General features: G+C 43.0%; 1 protein-coding gene across 1 annotated transcript; it reads left to right on the top strand.

Annotated features, from left to right (window-relative positions):
* Positions 1–647: 647 nt before the first annotated feature.
* Positions 648–27,847, top strand: LOC115640355 (centromere protein F-like). Its single transcript, XM_030543090.1, has 5 exons — positions 648–704; positions 1,369–1,428; positions 6,237–6,344; positions 14,355–14,487; positions 27,201–27,847. The coding sequence occupies exons 1-5, from the start codon at positions 648–650 to the stop codon at positions 27,539–27,541; spliced, it is 699 nt and encodes a 232-aa protein (XP_030398950.1). The 3' UTR covers positions 27,542–27,847.

The raw sequence follows: 27,847 nt of genomic DNA, 5'->3' as shown, positions 1-27,847 counted from the left end.
GAAGATCTGCACAAGGGAACTTTTCCTTTATGGATAAGTTGCTCTGATACACTGAACAAATAGCAGGCCAGCTCTCTAATGAGGCAGCCAGCAATGCAGTATTGTTATTGTGGTAGAGTGAATAATGATAACAAATATCTAAGAAACACAGATATTGTATATATACTAAAACCATTTGAAAGTGTCATAAAAAGACGTTTTAACAGCACCACTGTCTCCTTTGAAAATCATTGACTTTTCACCATATTTAACATGGGGAATATAGTCCAGCTGAATGTTTTGGCCTCTGCCAATTGTTGCAGCTCCACAGTTTCCATGTGCATTGGGTAGAACGTTGTAGCTCATGCAAGTCATGGATTCCACGATTCTTCATATTTATCTTTAGCTTAACTCTTTTCCCATCCCCTTTCTGCCCCTCCATACACACTTAGATTAAAGAAGTTATGTTGCCGTGGGGAAAGGCACCACCACATATGTCTTCTATAGGTGTGATGGTTGTCATCTACCCTTTGCTGGTATGCAGATTCTGCTGCCTACTTAAGAATGTTAGAAAATTCTGCTGCTTCCTACATCCTACATACAGGATGCTGAAGATTATACCATCATATGAACAGGGGTTAAGAATTTGCCTCTGGAGAGGTAGGGTAATGGCGGTTCTTTGCTACCTCTGTGAGGACCCCATTGAGAGAAGGTCTTGGCTGAGAGTAGGTTGAGGTCAGGGACATTGAGTCAATCCAGGGTTATTATCATGTTTGTATACAGATGTTCAAGTAATTTAACAATGAGAACTTTTGAGCTGTGAATAGGTGCTCTCCACTTCACTGACTGATAGCAAAGTGCAGAGGAAAGATTGATTGGTTGCTACTTCTGATGTCACAATGAAGCTACTTGTAAATCACCTGAGTTACTGGCAGAGCTCTGTCACCATAACCTCTAGGTGTGACTGTTGAGAGCTTTTCTTATTATAATCTAGCTTCTTTACATGAGTTTGAAATCTGATTGGATGGCAAATTATATTAGTAAATACGTTCAAAATAGTTCAGTAATTTTTTTCTGTTCAATCAGTTATAGCCAAGTGTAATCTGTTCTCAGTTTGGTATGGGATACCTGTGTGAGTATTCACTAAGTCATGGAACACTGTAAGCAGTTTTGGGGCAGAGACCATGACTTCCTCGTATGTATGTCTTTTTTGTTTGTTTGTTTGTTAACAGTGCCTACTAAAGTGGGATTTCAATCCTGATTGTGAGGGCAGGATTGCTATTGTAGTACAAATTATAAATATTCCCCTTGCATCACTGTGATTTATGATTAAACTTTGTATAGTATGAAATGTTGGAGTGAAAAGTGGATGCCCTACTGAGTCATCAGAGACAATTTGTCGAAAAGAATCGTCTGTCCTTAGAACAGAAAATAAAAGAAAAGGAAAAGGTAAGACGAGACCCATTTTTTCACAAGTTTAAAGTTGCCTCCAGACTGCTATTACCAGAGTGAACAACTTGTTCATTTAGTATTTGTCCATGTAGATCCCACTCTAGGTGCATATGTGCTTCAGGCACGCAAGATTGGATTCTTCTTCTTTGAGTGCTTGCTCATGACGATTCCATATTTGATGTGTGTGTGCCCACGTACACGCTGTCAGATTTTTTTCCCCCAATGGTATCCCTAGGGCCTGCTTTGGCAACCTCCAGAGCCCTGTGCTTATGCGTCAGTACATTGGGCCCTGGTGGTCCCACACCCTCTCAGTTCCTTCTTTCCACCAGTGATGGTTGTTGGAACGCTCCTTGTTTTCGCAAGTCCGACAGTGGTTTCTCTAGCTTTAGACTCTGAGTTTTTCTTGTATCTCGTTACTGTTACTCGTAGTGTTAGTATTTAGGAGTTGAGTCCCATTAGAGACATAGCCCCTAGGATGGGGTATGCCCCAGTCCCTGGGGTTCAAGCCATGTTCTGGGTGCAGCAAACCTATGCCTATTAGTGACCTGAACACGAGCTGCCTTAAGTGCCTCAGAGAGGCTCATATTAAAGAGAAATGCAGAATCTGCAACAACTTCAGACCTCACACTCTTAAAGACAGGGATATCCAATTAAAAACCGTGTTGATGGAGGCTGCCCTGCACCCTACATTGTAACCATGCCGCTCTGACTCTGCATTGAGCACCTCGGCTTCGGTGCGGAGTGCCCCTCCGACACCAGGATCTTCTTGGTGCTGCTCCCCTTCTCCCATGCCTAAGAAGAGGCATAAGAAGTCACGGCTGGAACAAGGTCATTCTCCGGCACCATGCACAGCTACCTGGCAGTTCCCACACGAGTCGAGACCTGCACAGGGCTGCTCGATTTCCCCAAGAGCCACATCTGGCAGCGGCCACACCACCTGTTCAACATCTTGGCTACAGCAACTACACTTCCCCAAGTGAGGGACCTTCCTGGGACCAAAGTATTGGATTGTTAGAGCCTTTATCACCTCTCTATCAAGATAGGATTTTTGGTGGCTGTTTTTTTACTATATTTTACTATATTTTACAAAGACAAGATGACTCTTCTTTGATCTTGTCCTAGGTTCTTATTCAGAGTGGTCTCATGCTTTTGTTTGCATCAGTGCATACACCCTCAGTATTTTCCCCCAAACCTCATTTGACTCCTGGAGAGGCAAAACTTCATATGAGTGGTGTGTTTAGGGCACTTTTCTACCACCTCCATAGAACAAAGCCTTTCCATAACTGGCCTAGAACTTTTTTTGTAATATTTGAGACAGGTCTAGAGGGCTCGTTGTTTCAGTCCAGGGACTCTTGAAATGGAGATTTGACTGCCTAAAGATCTTCTGTGAACTAAATAAATTAGCTCCACCTTCTCATATTAAAGCAAACTATACTATTCCCCAAGTGACACGGGCAGGCTTGAGGAATGTTCCTATGTCAGAAATATGCTAGGGAGCCACTTGGAGCTCATTGCGTACTTTTATTCAGCACTACTCGGTAGTTGCAACTACTAGATCTGACGCCAAGTTTGTCAAGGCAGTCCTGCAGTCTTCATGTAAATTAGACTCTTGACATCCCCCTCCATAAGGAGATAACTGCTAGTCACCTAAAGTGAGATCCATGTTAACAGATATTGGGAGACAAACCCCCAGTTACTTACCTTACAGTAATTCTGGTTCTTCTGTCTGTTCTGCTCACATGAAGCCCCTGACCACTCCTCTTTCTCTACTACTGTGAAATCCATTAGTTTTGGGATTCTGTATTGGCAAAGAAACTGAGAAGTGGCTGGGCCTGCTTTGCCCGCAGGTGTTATGTGTGTGTGTGGGGGGGCATGTGTGCGCGCGTGCATATTAATATACCTGCTGATGCTACACCTGTGCACTGTCGACCCAAAAGAACCCAATCTCATGCACATGGGGCACATGCACACCTAGAGCAGGATCCATGTAGACAGAACATCTCAAAAGAAACCAGTTAGTGTAAGGAAAATAACTTTTTTGTAACATGATATTCTGATTTTGCTACTAAGGGGCAAATTTTAGTAGCTCGTATGCAAATTGAGGGAAAGTTAATGGGAAAATATTTTAAGTATTTCCACTTTGACCTTCCCCCTTTCATTTTTTTTCTCCTTTGTCACTCTCTTCCTTGCTATTTTTATTTGGATTTTTCTTTTATTTTAGTTTGTCAGCTGAATGGATCTGCATTTGTTAGTAAAACAATTTACTGGCCTACCACGAATTAAGTTGACTAAAGCTATGTTCCCTAGCTGTTGATAATAGTAGTCTGGTGGTTATAACTTGGTAAGAGGAAGTGAATCTGTATTTGTTCAAGGTAGGCTGGGCAGGCAGGCTACCAATTTGTTCACCTCTTGTCATGGTATAATTCCCCACTCTGAACCTTAGCGTCCAAAAGATGGGGTACCAACCAGCATGAATTCCCCTAGGCTTGATTACCAGCTTAGTACTTGTAGTGCTGCCGCCAACCAGGAATGCCAGTGCCTGGTACTCTCTGCTCCCCCCAAAACCTTGCCCGGGGACCCCCAAGACCCAGTCCTTCTGGATCTTAACACAAGGAAAGTAAACCCTTTCCCTCTCCATTGCCTCTCCCAGGCTTCCCCTCCTGGGTTACCCTGGAAGATCACTGAGATTCAAACTCCTTGAATCTTAAAACAGAGAAGAAAATCCACCTTCCCCCCTCCTTCTCTCCCCCCCTCCCAGACTCTCCTTGAGAGAGAAAGTAATCCTAGCACAGAGAGAAATTAACCTTTCTCTCCCCTTTCCCTCCTTTCTCCCCACCAATTCCCTGGTGAATCCAGACCCTGTCCCCTGGGATCTCTCAACAGAATAAAAAAGCAATCAGGTTCCTAAACAAGAAAAGCTTTTAATTAAAGAAAGAAAAATAGTAAAAATTATCTTTGTAAATTTAAGATGGAATATGTTACAGGGCCTTTCAGCTATAGACACTGGGAATACCCTCCCAGCCTAAGTATACAAGTACAAATTAAAACCCTTCCAGCAAAATAAAAATTTGAGCTCCTTCCAGCCAAATACACATTTGCACTCCTTCCAGCCAAATATACATTTGCAAATAAAGAAAACAAACATAAGCCCAACTCGCCTTATCTACCTAGTACTCACTATTCTGGACATATAAGAGACTATATCAAAAAGATTGGCAAGAAACCTGGTTGCATGTCTGCTCCCTCTGAGCCCCCAGAGTGAACAACAACCAAACACTAACAGCACACCCAAAAACTTCCCCAAGATTTGAAAGTATCCTGTCCCCTGATTGGTCCTCTGGTCAGGTGACTGCCAGGCTTACTGAACTTGTTAACCCTTTACAGTCAAAAGAGACATGAAGTACTCCTGTTCTATTAACCCTTAACTATCTGTTTATGACACCTCTAATTTATAGTTAGATGATAAAAATAAAAGCAGAAAAAAGTTTGAACATTTTGCTAATAATTTGCTCACTTATTCCTGAGTTTGACTCTCCCCGCCTGCATTCTTCTGCTCCTGGCAGGCCAACGCAGGATAGGAGTGGGTCTTTGGAAAGGATATAAGGGCAGAGAGGCTGGGTATAATAAGGGGAGGAGACATAAAGATTTGGGGAAATGGATAACGGGGATCCAAGAGGGCTGGGGACTTCATAGGATGGCTGGCAATGAGAGTGGGAACAGACTATGGGGGTACTTGAGGACATGGGATGGAGCAGGTGTCTTGCTGGAGGATAGGAGGGTGCTTAGGAGAAAGCAGAGGGGAAGCACTAGCACTTCACTACCTTCTCCAGCTGACAAACCTGCTATGATTTGTTAAAGGGGAGTCCTGCAGCTGTTGCCAAGAGAAGTTTGGCAGAGAGCTTTGTTGCCAGGAGACGCCACTGGTGCTTTCCCTCCCTATCTTCCTCCGCTTTCTGCTCCCCTGCTTAGCCCTCTCTCTTCCTTACCAACCCCAACACTCCCTACTAAAAGTCCCATGCCCCTCATAGCCCTATTCCCCCATATAAATCCCCTCCCAAATTCATGTAGAGCCCCAACCATAAGGACCGTGGGGCTGGGAAGAAGCCTCAAAAACTAATTATACCTGGATGGATATCTACTTTGCATCTCCTAAAGATTGCAGGAGATGGGCTAGATTCCTAAGGATCTTAGGAGATGTGCATAAGTGAAGTTCTGCTCCCCAAGACCTGACGTGGGAGGAGTCAATGCCCCTCTACCAAACTTCTGTTGCTGCTCAATCTTGTGTTAAGTCAAATTGAAAATAAGTAAGGCATTTTCCTCATGAAAAACATTTTTACAGCACTAAGTTAAACATGTCATCATAGCAAAGAAGAAAATTCCCCCCACCCCAAAGGATCATGATTATTGGGGATTAGTCTGGTTGCTTAGTTGTAATGCTCAATGTTGTTATGGAGATCTACTTTTGAATCGATATAGAAACTTCATTCCATGATTTGCTAATATTTTTTTGATCCACCTGTATTGGCGTAGCAGATGAAGTAGGCTACTCTGATTGGCCAAAGTGAGTCATGGCCATTAATGGCCATAACAGAATTTATGCTTTACTTAAAAATGGTTTTTAAACTCTTTTTGCTTCTGTCAGAGAGCACTTTAGTGTAATTAGTAACTATTTACAGAGGTGATTTACAGTCCCTCTCCAGCGTTTTCCAGTTTTAATAGTTATAGTAACTTTGACTAGAAACATGTAACAGGAGTGTGTTTCTCTCCCCTACCTGCTCTTCCCCCCAAATCTTCTACATTTCTAGGAAGTGTTTCGTCAGCTGCATGACTTACTGACAGAGGATCTGCAGTGCGAACAGATAAACCAGGACTTGCAGCAAGCCAATAATGCTCTACAGGCAGAACTCCACAAAGTAAGATTGTCGAGTTCTGCCTGTAGAGCAAGATTTTTAATATCTGAACTATTCAAATGGAAGTGGTGATGCTGAGTTTTTATTTTATGTAAAATTTAACTGTCCTCTTTATTGTGTTTGACGATCTATATATGACAAATATTTAAGTGCAACTAAATATATCACAGGTCAGAGCAAGCTGCGGTATGTTCCTGTCACAGGGTGAGCTGGTCCATTAAAAGATTGGGGCACAGCTGCACCTTTTGTCAGGTTTAGCCCATCTCCCTGTATGATGGAAATAAATACAAGGGTTATGTGACAGAAGTATGCATCTAAACCAGGCCTGCTGGCAGGTAAAAGGGCAGCCTGTGGTCATTCAAGAGAGAGACACCCCCCCCCATCCACCCCAAAAGTTCAGAGACAGACTCTGTCTCATTAGCGCCCAGGCAGAGAGTCTGTGAAGAGGACAGGTGACAATTTTCCAGAACTCCAAGACAGAAGCCTTTTGGGGGAAGAGATTTACAAGGAACTGGAAACTGTGCAGGGATAAGCCTCCATTGATGGACCTGCAGGATGCAGAAGTCTCAGTTAGGAGATGGGTTGGAATACAAGGATGTGCATGCTCTGGTCAAGACCTGGAAAAACTTGAGGCATTATAAGCAGAAAGGAATAATTGAGGCTAGTAAGGATATGTTTGAGTGTTGTGTTATGCTAATAAACAAACCTGGAAGAGAACACTACTGTAAAATCACCACATGTGATTGAAGGTAAACTGAGGTAGCAGATGGGCCCAAAGGCAATCTGGGGTTAATGCCCTACAACCGTTCCCTTTAGCATGGTTCTGATATGAGCACTGCTTCTTTTCTACCCATACTCTCTAATAGAAAACTGCTTTTTGATTTACGATACACATGGTCTACACTAATTGTCCACGATAGCTGTCTGCCATAGCGATGTGTCATCCTAGCTGTGTGAGCACATTAATCAATCATTTTCTACAGAGGTGGTTAGTATTTTCTCTACACATACTCTTCTTTCCAGGTTTACTCTTGAAACGCTCGATTCATACTGAAACTTGGATGTCTATAGGTTTTTATTGAGAAAAGCCTACTCCTTTCTAGAATGGAACTAGGTTATTTCATTCTCATTTTTTTCTCTCTTGATGTTGGTAATAAATTTACTTCCTTTTTAATTTGGAGTACTATAGAGCTATTATGACCAATATAAAACAGATTAAAAAGGTTGAAAACCAGTTAGAATTTGGTGGTGTTACAGTTATGATCTTGTTAACTTCCTGCTTTAGCTAGCGATATAACAGGGGTGGGCAACCTTTCAGAAGTGGTGTGCCAAGCAGGGGTGGCTCCAGGCCCCAGCATGCCAAGCGCGTGCTTGGGGTGGCATGCCACAGGGGTCGCTCTGCCGGTCGCCGGGAGGGCGTCAGGTGGCTCCGGTGGACCTCCGGTAGGCGTGCCTGCGGAAGATCCACCAAAGCCGCGGGACCAGCGGACCCTCCACAGGCACGCCTGCGGGAGGTCCACCGGAGCCGCCTGACGCCCTCCCGGCTACCGGCAGGGCGCCGCCCGCTGCATGCCGCCATGCTTGGAGCCCTTGGTGCCAACTCTTCATTTATTCTCTCTAATTTAAGGTTTCGCGTGCCAGTAATTCATTTTAACGTTTTTAGAAGGTCTCTTTCTATAAGTCTATAATATATAACTAAACTATTGTTGTATGTTAAGTAAATAAGGTTTTTAAATGTTTAAGAAGCGTCATTTAAAATTAAATTAAAATGCAGAGGCTCTGGACCAGTGGCCAGGAACCGGGAAGTGTGAGTGCCACTGAAATCAGCTCGTGTGCCGCCCTGTGATATAAAGTCAGGTGATAAATTTAAGATAGAAGATAGCATGACACTAATTTCCCTTACCCCCAAAGAATGTGGTTATGGAGACAGAGGTGCAAGCTGAATGTCTTTGTTGGTCCATAAATATGGGGAATTAAGATGTACAAATACTGTTTTTTCCCAACATGTAACCTATTCCTTAAGTATATAGTAAGTGGAAAAAGTAGAGTAATTTGTCAATTTCTTGGTATTTGGATTGTACCGAATTAAGTCTAGTTTGGTATTGATCCTTTCTGTTTGTTGGCTGTTCAATGGCATATTTGGTGATAGCTGATCATCAGTCCAACACCTAAATGTTACCTCTCAAATGAACAGTTGAGGACTGAGTGGGAATGGGAAGGATCTTCTAAACCCGATAGGTGCTCCCTTTGACCAAATATGTTACGTTTAAAAAATGGAGAGCAAGTGTTAAATCTGCTGTCCTTATGACTGAGCTTAAAAGAAAGCACTGGTTAGCATTCCCAATGATTAACAGACTGTACTATAACTATTGCTTAAATTATGAATAAATGTATACATTACAACTCTATACTTGAAAATGTGCCTGAAAATATTTTTCACAACCTTTCCCAGTCTTGAGTTAAAGATTTGTGTTACCTTAACCTGTTCTGGTTTTGGTATGATACAGAGTCTAGAACCCAGGATGGGACAGTGAGAGGAGGATGGATTTTTCAGATATCTGGGCTATTTTTAATAGCACTTTTTTAAAGCCATCATGCTGAGTTTCAAGGTTTAGGGCCAAATTCTGCTCTTTATTATACAACATAGAAGTCAACAGTTACTCCTAACTTCCCTTTCTGCAGGAGGAAGTAGAACATAGCTTATTCTTTTTGTTCTGTTTTCTAAGGTATCTTTGGAGCTCATCATTTAAAGGGACATCAGGAATTTTTAATTTTTTAAAATAGATTAAATATGACTACAAATAAAAAATGATGTGTTTTCCTCATAGGCAATAGCAGTGAAACACCGTTTGGAAAACGACTGCATTGAGCTTAACACAGAAGCTGTGCAGAGCAGAACAGGCTTTACTTGCAAACCAGTCAAAGGAACTGGAATAATTAATAATTTAAACTGGAAATCAGTAAGAACTGGTTCCATTTATGCCTTACTGACTCTCAGGGGAACTCTGCAAGCTCTGTGTTGGAGAATAGTGTATTTTCACCAGAAGTTGTGTTTCGATAATGTCTTATTCTGGCTGTCCTTTTTTGGACCATCTTAAACGACTGTGACAAAGTTCCTCTTCTGCCTTGATGGGTCCTGAACTTATTGGCGGATTTACTCACCTCAGAGATTCATGGCAGCCCTCAGTTTGGCCATTTTTGTGGCTCAAACCTGCCATTCACTCAGCTAACCTCACCACTGAGCAGCATGGGGAAAAGGAAGGAGAACAATCCCCACAGGCTCTCCTGAACTACTTTGTGAGTCACGTGGACAGGCCAGGGACTTTCCCCTCTGGTGGGACCCACAGTCCAAGTCAACTCCTCTTATATCCAGTAAAGGGGAGGGGAATGGGGGGAAACCCAGACCCGCCCTCTACTCTGGATTTCAGTCCAGGGCCCTGTGCATCACAGCTGTCTGCAGTATTACGTGTAACACCTGCGTGACAGCTACAACTCCCTGGGCTACTTCCCCATAGCCTCCTCCCAACATCTTCTTTATCCTCACTACAGGACCTTTCTCCTGATGCCAGCCAGATAGCGTATGTACTTCTCAGTCCTCCAGCCGCAGGCCCTCTCACTCTCAGCGCCTTGCGCACCCTTCACTGACTGAAGTGAGGTCCTTTTTAAACCAGGTGTCCTAATTAGCCTGCCTGCCTTAATTGGTTCCGGCAAGTTCCTGATTTTTCTGGAACTGCCCCTGTTATCTTACCCAGGGAAAAGGGACCTGCTTAATGTGGGGCTAATATATTTGCCTTCTCTCACTCTCCTGTAGCGGGCCCCTGCCCCATGAATCCAACTGGCCTTCCTGCCCCTTCACCATAAGCTGTCCGCATGACTTGAAGCCGGTTCATTTCCAGACCGCGTCAAGGAAACATCTATTCCTCACCTTCGCGTCCCACCCAGACACAAAGTGAAGGGACCTCCTGCCACCTCTAGAGGGTGGGGAGCCCCGGTGGGCCAGCTTATACACCACCCTGCTCCCAAGGCTCACCAGGGATGTCAGTTGGTGGCTCCTTCACGGGGCTGTGAGCACGGGCATGTAATTGGCGCAGTTCACCCCCATCCTGGACACCTGACCTTTCTGCGGCGTGAGGGAGACTCTGGTGCATGTTTACCTGGAGTGCGCCAGGCTGCATCCTCAATTCTGTCTCCTCACAGATAGCCTGTTGCATTTCTGGCTGCACTTTTCCCCTCATTTCCTTATTTATGCACTCCCTATCGGTGAACCCACAAAGTCACGGGACCTCCTGGTCAACCTCCTCCTGGCCATGGCTAAAATGGCCATCTATAAAAGCAGGGACAGGAGGTTGGCCGATGGAGTCTCCTGTAACTGTGGGACCTCTTTCCGGTCCTCCATCCATTCACACATCTGGGCAGAATTCCTCTGGGCGGCGTCCACTGACTCCCTTGGTGCCTTCGAGGAGCTGTGGGCACTGTCCGGGGTTCTCTGCTCGGTGTCCCATCAGGTTCCCTTTGTTTGACCTTTTGACAGCACTTCTGTCCCTGTTATTTCATTAGCTGTCCCCTGAGACAACTTAGTTTCCAGGCCTTGTTGATCCCCCCTTACGACTGGGGGGATCTTTAAGCAGTGGGCTCCCCCACTTCCTGGATCCCAATAGGATCACTCTCCTGTAGCCCGACCCTGTCACAAGACCTATAGCTATGATACAAGATAAGGCCCCGATCTTGCAGTTTTTGCAATTGATTCTATGTGGACTGACCCCAGGCAAAAAATTGGTTGTATGGTCAGGGTTTAAAAAAATGATTTTACATCAGCATACTACAGATAGGGTTACAGTTCATATGGAATTATTTGTCTAATCTAATTCTGTAGTATGGTTCAAGAGACTCTTTCTTTAGTCCTAAAAAATAAAATACATGAAATATCTGTTTGAGTTCATTTGGAACTTCTACAATCATTAGCTGCTTCCTAAGTATAAATGTGTGTTGCCTAGTTCTAAGATTTCATGGAGGAATGGGTACTTTTTTGGTCACACAATCAATTTAAAGCAAGAGAAAATCCCCCAAATGATTTCTACATTTTTACTTTTTCAAGCACTATAGACCAGCATTATCAACAAAATTCTAACTAGGAAGCCAGATCCTGATCTGGCATATATCAGCATAGCTCCATTGAAATCAGTAAAGTTATTCTAATTTACACAAAAAGGATCTGACTGTAACTTTTGATTTTTAGAAAACCTTGATTGTAGATTCAAAGATTTTTCCTTTAATTTGGAGTTAGAAGGAAAATGAAAGGAAAGAGAACTCAGAATAGTCATAGAAGCAACATCAGCGATTGGATTTTTTTAAGTTCTTCAGTTGTGCCAATTGCTGTTGTATCTAAATGCTTTCCAGAGTTAAGAATAATTAAGGTGACTAGCATCTGTTGTTTGAGGTTTCTATTTCTCCCATATCCCCCAGAGCAGTGGTTTTCAACCTGTGGTGACCAGACCTGTGGGAGTTTGCAGACTGTCTAAGGGGTTCTTGAAAGGTTATCGTTCAAAAGGAACAGTGGTTTTCAAGCCCTAGCCTGTGGGGGTCCATAGACTATGTCTAAGATTTCCAAAGAGGTCTGCACCTCCTTTTGAAATTTTCTAGGGTCTGCAAATGGAAAAGAGATTGAAAACCACTGTCCCAGAGGGCAAAGGGAGTGTGTGTGTGTGTGTGGGGGGGTGTAAATATGAAAAAGGTGATGTTAGTTGTCATTCTAAGTTTTTGCAGGAGTGAATTTCATAGTATTGGGCCAGCTCCTGAAAAGGCCCTGTCTCCTGCATCTGCTAGTTTTACATGTGATGTGTAGACAGTTGTTCCTGAGGAACACAGCTACTGAAGTCTGAGAGAGTAAGATGGTATATTGGGCACATTTCCTTTATAGCTTTGAAAATAAAGACTGAGCTTTGATTCAGTGTTCTGTTGAGGAATCAGCGGAGTGAGTGAAACATAGGACTGATGTACTCAAGTGAACCTGTATTACTGAGGAGGTGTGCTGCTGTGTTCTGTAACTCTTGCAGATTTTGCAGGGCAGATGCATTCAAGTCTAAATACGTTGGATTTTGATGATTCAAGCAAGAGTTAATGATGGCCTATGTGATTGAGGCCAAATTGTAATTGCAAATGATGGGATGTAGCCTTACCAGACTAAGGTGGGAGAATGCATTTCTTGTAAACGGTTTTGTGAAAGTCCAGCATCAGAGCATGGGATTTTTTTTGCAGCTATGTTAGGTTGTTGGTTCCAGATTTTTGTTGAATGCTTCTTAATCCGAGCCACTTGTGCTGAGTCACAGCAAAAGGGGTGGGCATTTCAGCCATTTAAACCCTTGAATTTCGTTGGTATTTTGAACACAGGAAGTGAGAATTCATACAGCTTTGAAACATTTGTCATACATCAGCATTGTCTGAAAATTTTGTCTCTTGACACCTGTGATTGATTGATTGATAGCAGAGTAGTCAGGAACTTGCTAGAACCAAGTTCTAAACTAAAGTAGTCAGGAACTTGCTAGAACCAATTAAGGCAGACAGGCTGATTAGAACACCTGCAGCCAATCAAGGCAGGCTAATCAGGGCACCTGGGTTTTTAAAGGAGCTCTCTCCAATCAGATGGGGAGGAGCTAGAGGAGAGGAAGTGCGTGTGAGGAGCTGGGAGTAAAAGACACAAGGAGCTGAGACTGAGAGGCTGTCCTGCTAGAGGACTAAGGAGTACAAGCATTATCAGACACCAGGAGGAAGGTCCTGTGGTGAGGATAAAGAAGGTGTTTGGAGGAGGCCTTGGAGAAGTAGCCCAGGGAGATGTAGCTGTCACACAGCTGATACAAGAAGCACTATAGATGGCTGCAAATCCATAGGGCCCTGGGCTGGAACCCGGAGTAGAGGATGGGCCTGGGTTCCCCCCAAACCCCCCAACTCCTGATCAGACACAGGAGGGGCTGATCCAGACTGTGGGGGAGATCACTGAGGTGAGCAAATCTGCCAATAAGCGCAGGACCCACCAAGATAGAGGAGGAACTTTGTCGCAATGTGTTTGTTTTGATACAGCAGTTGGATATTTTGGACTAGGAGCTTGTGAGACAAAAGGAAAATAACTAGAAGCATCAACGGTTTTAGTTATGTTCTTTGGGTGACTTGTTTAAATAGATGAAAATACAGACCTGCTGTGCTAGCAAGGTTTTAATTTGTTTTCCATCCAGACCCTCCGTTTTCTTGAATTTGGCTTCTGTGCACTGGTGCCCATCTGCTTGTAATAAGTAGATGAATAAATGATGGCTTGCTTCCAATAGAGTCCCACCAGTGCCATGCCATCTGTTACCCAGCAATGCAGGAGTTGGGTGGAAGGAGTTAGTTTCTTAGAAATAACTTTTATTTCAGTTCCCAGGTAGGACATACTTGTATGGGGTATTTTAACTTTTCTTAACTTATTTGGAAAAAAAGATGCTTAGAAAATGTACTATCCCAAACCCCCAGGTATTACTTGACTAATAATATTTTACATCTAATGCTATCTTGCAAACAAGAGCAACTTCATATATTTGACTGATCCACACGGACAGATGGGTAGTCTGAGAACAGGAGCTAGAACTGGAAAGTTCTCCTGTGTTCTGATACTGACTCCCCTCTGTGGCTATGGGCAAGTCACTTAACTTCACTGACTCTCAGTTTTTGTGGGCTGAATTCTATCCTGTGTCAAGATCTGCTAGGGGCAGGCAACAGAGAACTGGTTGCAGCTCCCTGGTTCCATATCCCGAGCCACCTAAGTACTGCTGTGATCTGTGCCAGCTGGGAGACATCCCAAAAGGATTGTCTGCCCTCTGAGGACTGCCAAGAGTGCAATTCGTGTTCCTAACTCATGCATGTATTTAGAAACCAAGGCTCAACTTTCCAGAGTCTTCATGGGACTCAGATGGGTAGTATACCACATCACACTACTCTCAGTTTATTGACTTAATCAACTGTTTTGTAACTAATGTTTTGTTGTAGGAAACGAAGGGAAAAACCCTCCTTTGCTTCCAGTCTGCTCAAAAATCAGAAAAAATCCATCTTCTGGAAGAAGAACTGAAAACAGTCAGACACTTTCGGAAGGAGGCGCAGAATTATGCGGAAAAGATGAAAAGTGAGTTACACATTTCTGCCTATTTAAATCCTGTTACTAACTATTACTTCAGTGTGGAGGATCTCTAAGCTTCATTATCAATGGTGATTTGAAAAATATCCAAGAAAAAAAAGTTCTCATTGTGTGAATAGTTAAATTAACTTTCAGCTAATACACACAATTCTCTTTCCAAACTGAGATGGAACTTCTTCATACAAATATATAGTACTAACTCATAAAATTATATGGTTTTAAAGCAATTTAAAATGAGGAATAAATATGTCCCAAACAGAACTATGTGGTCAGCAAATTAAATACTACAATGTGCTCCTGTGTTTTAAAATCCCAAGCAAACAAATATACCTCAAACTATTATCCTTTAGCTTGTGTGTGGACTCCATCAAGCTTAAACGTGATGAAGTGTTACCTGCCGAGCTCTAATTTGACTTTTCCCTTGAGAAAATGCATTTTGCAGACTGAGGTTTAGGAGAACAGGTAATACTGCTAAATAGCCATTGTAAAGAAGGAGACTGCTCCCTCTTATCCCTGTAGAAGTCTAACCTTACTTAATGAGATTTCAAAATTAAATGTATGGACCCAGTCCTGCTCCCATCTTAATCAGTAGTTTGCACTTTTCAATCCATGAGGCCATCCAAATAAGTGCTTTGTGTTTTGATCTTATTCTTGGCAAGTGGCAGCACTTTCGGCTAGCTAATAAAATGTAATGCTTTCTAAGTCCATTTTCTTGCTTTCGCTATCTTCTATCTGTGGTTCTTAAGGTGTCAAATGGTAGCATTATCTCCATTTTCTGGAGGGAATAATTATGAACAAAAAGTAAGTCAGAAGATGCTTGTGCTGTAGCTCTGCACTGCAACCGACAATAACTTTTCCTAATTGAAACATAACTGAATGTGGGTGCTCAGAGTCCTAGACTGTCACCCTTAACCCCTGGACAGTTCTTCCTCTCTAACAAGTCTCTGATTATCCTCTCACCCCTGCGGCGCCTTCTTCTGGTTATCCAGGGACTGAGCTCATTTCTAGCCGGAGCGTTCTCTCCTGGTCACTATCCCTCTCCTCACTGGCCCCCATGTCCCTCCCAGACCCCGGTGCCCTCCCCCGTCAGGGTCTTGCCCCCAGCAATAGCCCACTCTCTGGGTCTCCCAACCCCGGGGAATCCCCACCCCTATTCTCCACCTTCCCTCAGTGGCTACCTCCAGTCACCATCTAGCCCCCTTTCACTGGGGCTGACTGCAGTCCGTAATGGCCACTCATCACTGGCCAGGGGATTTGGACCTGCTGCCTTTCCCTGCAACTCAGTACCTCTGTGGGCCTTGGACAAGGCCCTGCAGCCTGGGGAGTTGCCAGTCTGGAGCTCCTCAGCTCCTCTGGCCTTTCCCTAGCCCTGCTTCACTCTAGTGCCCTTAGCTTCCCCAGCAGCTAAGTACCTCTCCCTTCAGAGCTAGAGGGAGACTGACTGAGTGCCTACCAGCTGTGGCCTGATTGGGGCATGGCCCAGCAGTAGCTGCCTCCCCAATCAGCCCAGGCTTGCTGCTTTCCCCAGCCACAGCCCTCTGCAGGGCTGTTCCAACTCTTTCAGGGGTAGAGCGGCCAACCGGCCCGCTACACCCCCCTTTGAATCACCACCCTAAATAATCCTTCTCCATCCTAGGTGTTGAGATATTTCAAATAACTGTTGATTGCTATCATTTCCCTTCCCCTCTCTCTACTCCTGTTTCTCGCCAAGTTCTGGGTCTTGGAGACACTGAATTTTCCTAGTCCTGTAGGAAGGGAATGTGTAGTCTTGTTTTATATGGTAAGTTGGTGTTATTCAATAGAATTCTCTTTGCAATACAGGAAATCTCTTGTATGGTCCGTGTCTCTTAATTTTACTCCATACATCAGTTCATCAGACACCTTGATCATTTTTATATATTCTGGATTTTGAAGAGAGGAAAACGGACAAATAGGGCACCAAAATTCTTGATCTAGCCATTGGTACTGTTACCTGTCAACCATGAGTTTCAGAGTACAAGCCGTCAGACCTCAGTGAAGATGGGCTGTAGAAACCGTTACAATTGTGAAGCACGGAGCGATTTGACTAGCAGTATGTTCTTTCTGCAAAACTGAATTCTGGCAATGCTCAAATTGTCTCAGCTATACAATGTCATGGTTTGGGAATAAAGGCAGTTTTAGAACACATAAGTAAGTATATTCTGAAATACTAAGAAAATGTATTGGTAGGTGAAAAATTGAAAATTGTCAATATTGCCATTTTATAGTGTTACCCATAAAAGCTAATATTGCATATTTGACGTAGTTTGCTTTCACAAATTAAGTACTTAATTGTTTTTATTACTATAGATAAGTGTTTGTCTCAGGAAATACAATTAGAAAAGAAACAAGCAGAGATTCGAGATTTAGAGGGGAAAAATCAAGATTTGATCCAGCAACTTGAGAAAGTGCAGTCAGACTTGCAATTTAAACAAGCTGAGATTGCCCATCTACAAAATCTATCTTCAGCTGAGTTGCCTTGTTTAAAACAGGAAATGTTAAACATCAAGGCAGAGCTAAAGAAACTGCAAGAACAACATAACATCTTGCTTCAAGAAAATGAGCAACTGAGGAAGGTAATAAAAAGAGAGAATGAATCAGTAGCACGTTACTTAGTTTCCATTTTACCTGTCATGAACTATTTAAAATGATTTGTCCTATATCTTAGTTGAAATGGTACAATACAGAAGCCAACAAAGCCATGTTATTTTCAGTCTCTGTTATCAATGGCGGATAAGAGCAATATCAATATCCTTTGCTGACAGTTAATAAGGCATTTTCTATTTAAACTTTTAGGAGCCAAAATATTAAATTGTGTCCTTTTTAATATCTATTCTCTATTCTAATATAACATTTGCTATAACTTCTCCATTAGTAGCATGGAAATGTGATTAAATCTGTTATCTTATAAACTTCTGGCTATCAAAGATACAGGAGGTCTTTAGCGGGACACCTGAAAACGTGATAAAAAGTGCATGTTTTGTCTATTCTGTGGCCCAGGTTTTCTTCTCATTCGTAACAAAGAGGTGATTCCTCTCACCTGTAGAACTGGCCATAACAGAATTTATGCTTTACTTAAAAATGGTTTTTAAACTCTTTTTGCTTCTGTCAGAGAGCACTTTAGTGTAATTAGTAACTATTTACAGAGGTGATTTACAGTCCCTCTCCAGCGTTTTCCAGTTTTAATAGTTATAGTAACTTTGACTAGAAACATGTAACAGGAGTGTGTTTCTCTCCCCTACCTGCTCTTCCCCCCAAATCTTCTACATTTCTAGGAAGTGTTTCGTCAGCTGCATGACTTACTGACAGAGGATCTGCAGTGCGAACAGATAAACCAGGACTTGCAGCAAGCCAATAATGCTCTACAGGCAGAACTCCACAAAGTAATATTGTCGAGTTCTGCCTGTAGAGCAAGATTTTTAATATCTGAACTATTCAAATGGAAGTGGTGATGCTGAGTTTTTATTTAATGTAAAATTTAACTGTCCTCTTTATTGTGTTTCACTATCTATATATGACAAATATTTAAGTGCAACTAAATATATCACAGGTCAGAGCAAGCTGCGGTATGTTCCTGTCACAGGGTGAGCTGGTCCATTAAAAGATTGGGGCACAGCTGCACCTTTTGTCAGGTTTAGCCCATCTCCCTGTATGATGGAAATAAATACAAGGGTTATGTGACAGAAGTATGCATCTAAGCCAGGCCTGCTGGCAGGTAAAAGGGCAGCCTGTGGTCATTCAAGAGAGAGACACCCCCCCCATCCACCCCAAAAGTTCAGAGACAGACTCTGTCTCATTAGCGCCCAGGCAGAGAGTCTGTGAAGAGGACAGGTGACAATTTTCCAGAACTCCAAGACAGAAGCCTTTTGGGGGAAGAGATTTACAAGGAACTGGAAACTGTGCAGGGATAAGCCTCCATTGATGGACCTGCAGGATGCAGAAGTCTCAGTTAGGAGATGGGTTGGAATACAAGGATGTGCATGCTCTGGTCAAGACCTGGAAAAACTTGAGGCATTATAAGCAGAAAGGAATAATTGAGGCTAGTAAGGATATGTTTGAGTGTTGTGTTATGCTAATAAACAAACCTGGAAGAGAACACTACTGTAAAATCACCACATGTGACTGAAGGTAAACTGAGGTAGCAGATGGGCCCAAAGGCAATCTGGGGTTAATGCCCTACAACCGTTCCCTTTAGCATCGTTCTGATATGAGCACTGCTTCTTTTCTACCCATACTCTCTAATAGAAAACTGCTTTTTTATTTACGATACACATGGTCTACACTAATTGTCCACGATAGCTGTCTGCCATAGCGATGTGTCATCCTAGCTGTGTGAGCACATTAATCAATCATTTTCTACAGAGGTGGTTAGTATTTTCTCTACACATACTCTTCTTTCCAGGTTTACTCTTGAAACGCTCGATTCATACTGAAACTTGGATGTCTATAGGTTTTTATTGAGAAAAGCCTACTCCTTTCTAGAATGGAACTAGGTTATTTCATTCTCATTTTTTTCTCTCTTGATGTTGGTAATAAATTTACTTCCTTTTTAATTTGGAGTACTATAGAGCTATTATGACCAATATAAAACAGATTAAAAAGGTTGAAAACCAGTTAGAATTTGGTGGTGTTACAGTTATGATCTTGTTAACTTCCTGCTTTAGCTAGCGATATAACAGGGGTGGGCAACCTTTCAGAAGTGGTGTGCCAAGCAGGGGTGGCTCCAGGCCCCAGCATGCCAAGCGCGTGCTTGGGGTGGCATGCCACGGGGGGTCGCTCTGCCGGTCGCCGGGAGGGCGTCAGGTGGCTCCGGTGGACCTCCGGTAGGCGTGCCTGCGGAAGATCCACCAAAGCCGCGGGACCAGCGGACCCTCCACAGGCACGCCTGCGGGAGGTCCACCGGAGCCGCCTGACGCCCTCCCGGCGACCGGCAGGGCGCCCCCCGCTGCATGCCGCCCTGCTTGGAGCCCTTGGTGCCAACTCTTCATTTATTCTCTCTAATTTAAGGTTTCGCGTGCCAGTAATTCATTTTAACGTTTTTAGAAGGTCTCTTTCTATAAGTCTATAATATATAACTAAACTATTGTTGTATGTTAAGTAAATAAGGTTTTTAAAATGTTTAAGAAGCGTCATTTAAAATTAAATTAAAATGCAGAGGCTCTGGACCAGTGGCCAGGAACCGGGAAGTGTGAGTGCCACTGAAATCAGCTCGTGTGCCGCCCTGTGATATAAAGTCAGGTGATAAATTTAAGATAGAAGATAGCATGACACTAATTTCCCTTACCCCCAAAGAATGTGGTTATGGAGACAGAGGTGCAAGCTGAATGTCTTTGTTGGTCCATAAATATGGGGAATTAAGATGTACAAATACTGTTTTTTCCCAACATGTAACCTATTCCTTAAGTATATAGTAAGTGGAAAAAGTAGAGTAATTTGTCAATTTCTTGGTATTTGGATTGTACCGAATTAAGTCTAGTTTGGTATTGATCCTTTCTGTTTGTTGGCTGTTCAATGGCATATTTGGTGATAGCTGATCATCAGTCCAACACCTAAATGTTACCTCTCAAATGAACAGTTGAGGACTGAGTGGGAATGGGAAGGATCTTCTAAACCAGATAGGTGCTCCCTTTGACCAAATATGTTACGTTTAAAAAATGGAGAGCAAGTGTTAAATCTGCTGTCCTTATGACTGAGCTTAAAAGAAAGCACTGGTTAGCATTCCCAATGATTAACAGACTGTACTATAACTATTGCTTAAATTATGAATAAATGTATACATTACAACTCTATACTTGAAAACGTGCCTGAAAATATTTTTCACAACCTTTCCCAGTCTTGAGTTAAAGATTTGTGTTACCTTAACCTGTTCTGGTTTTGGTATGATACAGAGTCTAGAACCCAGGATGGGACAGTGAGAGGAGGATGGATTTTTCAGATATCTGGGCTATTTTTAATAGCACTTTTTTAAAGCCATCATGCTGAGTTTCAAGGTTTAGGGCCAAATTCTGCTCTTTATTATACAACATAGAAGTCAACAGTTACTCCTAACTTCCCTTTCTGCAGGAGGAAGTAGAACATAGCTTGTTCTTTTTGTTCTGTTTTCTAAGGTATCTTTGGAGCTCATCATTTAAAGGGACATCAGGAATTTTTAATTTTTTAAAATAGATTAAATATGACTACAAATAAAATGTGATGTGTTTTCCTCATAGGCAATAGCAGTGAAACACCGTTTGGAAAACGACTGCATTGAGCTTAACACAGAAGCTGTGCAGAGCAGAACAGGCTTTACTTGCAAACCAGTCAAAGGAACTGGAATAATTAATAATTTAAACTGGAAATCAGTAAGAACTGGTTCCATTTATGCCTTACTGACTCACAGGGGAACTCTGCAAGCTCTGTGTTGGAGAATAGTGTATTTTCACCAGAAGTTGTGTTTCGATAATGTCTTATTCTGGCTGTCCTTTTTTGGACCATCTTAAACGACTGTGACAAAGTTCCTCTTCTGCCTTGATGGGTCCTGAACTTATTGGCGGATTTACTCACCTCAGAGATTCATGGCAGCCCTCAGTTTGGCCATTTTTGTGGCTCAAACCTGCCATTCACTCAGCTAACCTCACCACTGAGCAGCATGGGGAAAAGGAAGGAGAACAATCCCCACAGGCTCTCCTGACCTACTTTGTGAGTCACGTGGACAGGCCAGGGACTTTCCCCTCTGGTGGGACCCACAGTCCAAGTCAACTCCTCTTATATCCAGTAAAGGGGAGGGGAATGGGGGGAAACCCAGACCCGCCCTCTACTCTGGATTTCAGTCCAGGGCCCTGTGCATCACAGCTGTCTGCAGTATTACGTGTAACACCTGCGTGACAGCTACAACTCCCTGGGCTACTTCCCCATAGCCTCCTCCCAACATCTTCTTTATCCTCACTACAGGACCTTTCTCCTGATGCCAGCCAGATAGCGTATGTACTTCTCAGTCCTCCAGCCGCAGGCCCTCTCACTCTCAGCGCCTTGCGCACCCTTCACTGACTGAAGTGAGGTCCTTTTTAAACCAGGTGTCCTAATTAGCCTGCCTGCCTTAATTGGTTCCGGCAAGTTCCTGATTTTTCTGGAACTGCCCCTGTTATCTTACCCAGGGAAAAGGGACCTGCTTAATGTGGGGCTAATATATTTGCCTTCTCTCACTCTCCTGTAGCAGGCCCCTGCCCCATGAATCCAACTGGCCTTCCTGCCCCTTCACCATAAGCTGTCCGCATGACTTGAAGCCGATGGAGTCTCCTGTAACTGTGGGACCTCTTTCCGGTCCTCCATCCATTCACACATCTGGGCAGAATTCCTCTGGGCGGCGTCCACTGACTCCCTTGGTGCCTTCGAGGAGCTGTGGGCACTGTCCGGGGTTCTCTGCTCGGTGTCCCATCAGGTTCCCTTTGTTTGACCTTTTGACAGCACTTCTGTCCCTGTTATTTCATTAGCTGTCCCCTGAAACAACTTAGTTTCCAGGCCTTGTTGATCCCCCCTTACAACTGGGGGGATCTTTAAGCAGTGGGCTCCCCCACTTCCTGGATCCCAATAGGATCACTCTCCTGTAGCCCGACCCTGTCACAAGACCTATAGCTATGATACAAGATAAGGCCCCGATCTTGCAGTTTTTGCAATTGATTCTATGTGGACTGACCCCAGGCAAAAAATTGGTTGTATGGTCAGGGTTTAAAAAAATGATTTTACATCAGCATACTACAGATAGGGTTACAGTTCATATGGAATTATTTGTCTAATCTAATTCTGTAGTATGGTTCAAGAGACTCTTTCTTTAGTCCTAAAAAATAAAATACATGAAATATCTGTTTGAGTTCATTTGGAACTTCTACAATCATTAGCTGCTTCCTAAGTATAAATGTGTGTTGCCTAGTTCTAAGATTTCATGGAGGAATGGGTACTTTTTTGGTCACACAATCAATTTAAAGCAAGAGAAAATCCCCCAAATGATTTCTACATTTTTACTTTTTCAAGCACTATAGACCAGCATTATCAACAAAATTCTAACTAGGAAGCCAGATCCTGATCTGGCATATATCAGCATAGCTCCATTGAAATCAGTAAAGTTATTCTAATTTACACAAAAAGGATCTGACTGTAACTTTTGATTTTTAGAAAACCTTGATTGTAGATTCAAAGATTTTTCCTTTAATTTGGAGTTAGAAGGAAAATGAAAGGAAAGAGAACTCAGAATAGTCATAGAAGCAACATCAGCGATTGGATTTTTTTAAGTTCTTCAGTTGTGCCAATTGCTGTTGTATCTAAATGCTTTCCAGAGTTAAGAATAATTAAGGTGACTAGCATCTGTTGTTTGAGGTTTCTATTTCTCCCATATCCCCCAGAGCAGTGGTTTTCAACCTGTGGTGCACAGACCTGTGGGAGTTTGCAGACTGTCTAAGGGGTTCTTGAAAGGTTATCGTTAAAAAGGAACAGTGGTTTTCAAGCCGTAGCCTGTGGGGGTCCATAGACTATGTCTAAGCTTTCCAAAGAGGTCTGCACCTCCTTTTGAAATTTTCTAGGGTCTGCAAATGGAAAAGAGATTGAAAACCACTGTCCCAGAGGGCAAAGGGAGTGTGTGTGTGTGTGGGGGGGGTGTAAATATGAAAAATGGTGATGTTAGTTGTCATTCTAAGTTTTTGCAGGAGTGAATTTCATAGTATTGGGCCAGCTCCTGAAAAGGCCCTGTCTCCTGCATCTGCTAGTTTTACATGTGATGTGTAGACAGTTGTTCCTGAGGAACACAGCTACTGAAGTCTGAGAGAGTAAGATGGTATATTGGGCACATTTCCTTTATAGCTTTGAAAATAAAGACTGAGATTTGATTCAGTGTTCTGTTGAGGAATCAGCGGAGTGAGTGAAACATAGGACTGATGTACTCAAGTGAACCTGTATTACTGAGGAGGTGTGCTGCTGTGTTCTGTAACTCTTGCAGATTTTGCAGGGCAGATGCATTCAAGTCTAAATACATTGGATTTTGATGATTCAAGCAAGAGTTAATGATGGCCTATGTGATTGAGGCCAAATTGTAATTGCAAATGATGGGATGTAGCCTTACCAGACTAAGGTGGGAGAATGCATTTCTTGTAAACGGTTTTGTGAAAGTCCAGCATCAGAGCATGGGATTTTTTTTGCAGCTATGTTAGGTTGTTGGTTCCAGATTTTTGTTGAATGCTTCTTAATCCGAGCCACTTGTGCTGAGTCACAGCAAGAGGGGTGGGCATTTCAGCCATTTAAACCCTTGAATTTCGTTGGTATTTTGAACACAGGAAGTGAGAATTCATACAGCTTTGAAACATTTGTCATACATCAGCATTGTCTGAAAATTTTGTCTCTTGACACCTGTGATTGATTGATTGATTGATTGATAGCAGAGTGTGTGTGTGTGTGTGTGTGTGTGTGTGTGTTGTGACAGACCCAGGCCAGTGGGGTGCAGGAGTCTGGTAGAGGGCAAATATACTGGTCACTGGGTGAGTAGTTTTCTGTTCCCTGAGTGACCAGAGCAGGATCTGCACTAAAGTAGTCAGGAACTTGCTAGAACCAATTAAGGCAGACAGGCTGATTAGAACACCTGCAGCCAATCAAGGCAGGCTAATCAGGGCACCTGGGTTTTTAAAGGAGCTCTCTCCAATCAGATGGGGAGGAGCTAGAGGAGAGGAAGTGCATGTGGGGAGCTGGGAGTAAAAGACACAAGGAGCTGAGACTGAGAGGCAGTCCTGCTAGAGGACTAAGGAGTACAAGCATTATCAGACACCAGGAGGAAGGTCCTGTGGTGAAGATAAAGAAGGTGTTTGGAGGAGGCCTTGGAGAAGTAGCCCAGGGAGATGTAGCTGTCTCACAGCTGATACAAGAAGCACTATAGATGGCTGCAAATCCATAGGGCCCTGGGCTGGAACCCGGAGTAGAGGATGGGCCCGGGTTCCCCCCAAACCCCCCAACTCCTGATCAGACACAGGAGGGGCTGATCCAGACTATGGGGGAGATCACTGAGGTGAGCAAATCTGCCAAGAAGCGCAGGACCCACCAAGGTAGAGGAGGAGCTTTGTCGCAATGTGTTTGTTTTGACACAGCAGTTGGATATTTTGGACTAGGAGATTGTGAGACAAAAGGAAAATAACTAGAAGCATCAACGGTTTTAGTTATGTTCTTTGGGTGACTTGTTTAAATAGATGAAAATACAGACCTGCTGTGCTAGCAAGGTTTTAATTTGTTTTCCATCCAGACCCTCCGTTTTCTTGAATTTGGCTTCTGTGCACTGAAGACAGTCAGACACTTTCTGAAGGAGATGCAGAATTATGCGGAAGAGATGAAAAGTGAGTTACACATTTCTGCCTATTTAAATCCTGTTACTAACTATTACTTCAGTGTGGAGGATCTCTAAGCTTCATTATCAATGGTGATTTGAAAAATATCCAAGAAAAAAAAGTTCTCACTGTGTGAATAGTTAAATTAACTTTCAGCTAATACACACAATTCTCTTTCCAAACTGAGATGGAACTTCTTCATACAAATATATAGTACTAACTCATAAAATTATATGGTTTTAAAGCAATTTAAAATGAGGAATAAATATGTCCCAAACAGAACTATGTGGTCAGCAAATTAAATACTACAATGTGCTCCTGTGTTTTAAAATCCCAAGCAAACAAATATACCTCAAACTATTATCCTTTAGCTTGTGTGTGGACTCCATCAAGCTTAAACGTGATGAAGTGTTACCTGCCGAGCTCTAATTTGACTTTTCCCTTGAGAAAATGCATTTTGCAGACTGAGGTTTAGGAGAACAGGTAATACTGCTAAATAGCCATTGTAAAGAAGGAGACTGCTCCCTCTTATCCCTGTAGAAGTCTAATCTTACTTAATGAGATTTCAAAATTAAATGTATGGACCCAGTCCTGCTCCCATCTTAATCAGTAGTTTGCACTTTTCAATCCATGAGGCCATCCAAATAAGTGCTTTGTGTTTTGATCTTATTCTTGGCAAGTGGCAGCACTTTCGGCTAGCTAATAAAATGTAATGCTTTCTAAGTCCATTTTCTTGCTTTCGCTATCTTCTATCTGTGGTTCTTAAGGTGTCAAATGGTAGCATTATCTCCATTTTCTGGAGGGAATAATTATGAACAAAAAGTAAGTCAGAAGATGCTTGTGCTGTAGCTCTGCACTGCAACCGACAATAACTTTTCCTAATTGAAACATAACTGAATGTGGGTGCCCAGAGTCCTAGACTGTCACCCTTAACCCCTGGACAGTTCTTCCTCTCTAACAAGTCTCTGATTATCCTCTCACCCCTGCGGCGCCTTCTTCTGGTTATCCAGGGACTGAGCTCATTTCTAGCCGGAGCGTTCTCTCCTGGTCACTATCCCTCTCCTCACTGGCCCCCATGTCCCTCCCAGACCCCGGTGCCCTCCCCCGTCAGGGTCTTGCCCCCAGCGGTAGCCCACTCTCTGGGTCTCCCAACCCCGGGGAATCCCCACCCCTATTCTCCACCTTCCCTCAGTGGCTACCTCCAGTCACCATCTAGCCCCCTTTCACTGGGGCTGACTGCAGTCCGTAATGGCCACTCATCACTGGCCAGGGGATTTGGACCTGCTGCCTTTCCCTGCAACTCAGTACCTCTGTGGGCCTTGGACAAGGCCCTGCAGCCTGGGGAGTTGCCAGTCTGGAGCTCCTCAGCTCCTCTGGCCTTTCCCTAGCCCTGCTTCACTCTAGTGCCCTTAGCTTCCCCAGCAGCTAAGTACCTCTCCCTTCAGAGCTAGAGGGAGACTGACTGAGTGCCTACCAGCTGTGGCCTGATTGGGGCATGGCCCAGCAGTAGCTGCCTCCCCAATCAGCCCAGGCTTGCTGCTTTCCCCAGCCACAGCCCTCTGCAGGGCTGTTCCAACTCTTTCAGGGGTAGAGCGGCCAACCGGCCCGCTACACCCCCCTTTGAATCACCACCCTAAATAATCCTTCTCCATCCTAGGTGTTGACATATTTCAAATAACTGTTGATTGCTATCATTTCCCTTCCCCTCTCTCTGCTCCTGTTTCTCGCCAAGTTCTGGGTCTTGGAGACACTGAATTTTCCTAGTCCTGTAGGAAGGGAATGTGTAGTCTTGTTTTATATGGTAAGTTGGTGTTATTCAATAGAATTCTCTTTGCAATACAGGAAATCTCTTGTATGGTCCGTGTCTCTTAATTTTACTCCATACATCAGTTCATCAAACACCTTGATCATTTTTTTTTATTCTGGATTTTGAAGAGAGGAAAACGGACAAATAGGGCACCAAAATTCTTGATCTAGCCATTGGTACTGTTACCTGTCAACCATGAGTTTCAGAGTACAAGCCGTCAGACCTCAATGAAGATGGGCTGTAGAAACCGTTACAATTGTGAAGCACGGAGCGATTTGACTAGCAGTATGTTCTTTCTGCAAAACTGAATTCTGGCAATGCTCAAATTGTCTCAGCTATACAATGTCATGGTTTGGGAATAAAGGCAGTTTTAGAACACATAAGTAAGTATATTCTGAAATACTAAGAAAATGTATTGGTAGGTGAAAAATTGAAAATTGTCAATATTGCCATTTTATAGTGTTACCCATAAAAGCTAATATTGCATATTTGACGTAGTTTGCTTTCACAAATTAAGTACTTAATTGTTTTTATTACTATAGATAAGAGTTTGTCTCAGGAAATACAATTAGAAAAGAAACAAGCAGAGATTCGAGATTTAGAGGGGAAAAATCAAGATTTGATCCAGCAACTTGAGAAAATGCAGTCAGACTTGCAATTTAAACAAGCTGAGATTGCCCATCTACAAAATCTATCTTCAGCTGAGTTGCCTTGTTTAAAACAGGAAATGTTAAACATCAAGGCAGAGCAAAAGAAACTGCAAGAACAACATAACATCTTGCTTCAAGAAAATGAGCAACTGAGGAAGGTAATAAAAAGAGAGAATGAATCAGTAGCACGTTACTTAGTTTCCATTTTACCTGTCATGAACTATTTAAAATGATTTGTCCTATATCTTAGTTGAAATGGTACAATACAGAAGCCAACAAAGCCATATTATTTTCAGTCTCTGTTATCAATGGCGGATAAGAGCAATATCAATATCCTTTGCTGACAGTTAATAAGGCATTTTCTATTTAAACTTTTAGGAGCCAAAATATTAAATTGTGTCCTTTTTAATATCTATTCTCTATTCTAATATAACATTTGCTATAACTTCTCCATTAGTAGCATGGAAATGTGATTAAATCTGTTATCTTATAAACTTCTGGCTATCAAAGATACAGGAGGTCTTTAGCGGGACACCTGA

This window comes from Gopherus evgoodei, unplaced genomic scaffold (assembly GCF_007399415.2).
Source record: "Gopherus evgoodei ecotype Sinaloan lineage unplaced genomic scaffold, rGopEvg1_v1.p scaffold_306_arrow_ctg1, whole genome shotgun sequence".
Lineage (NCBI taxonomy): Eukaryota > Metazoa > Chordata > Testudines > Testudinidae > Gopherus > Gopherus evgoodei.
Note: the sequence above shows the minus strand (reverse complement) of the source record. Positions and strands in the feature narration are given on the sequence as shown.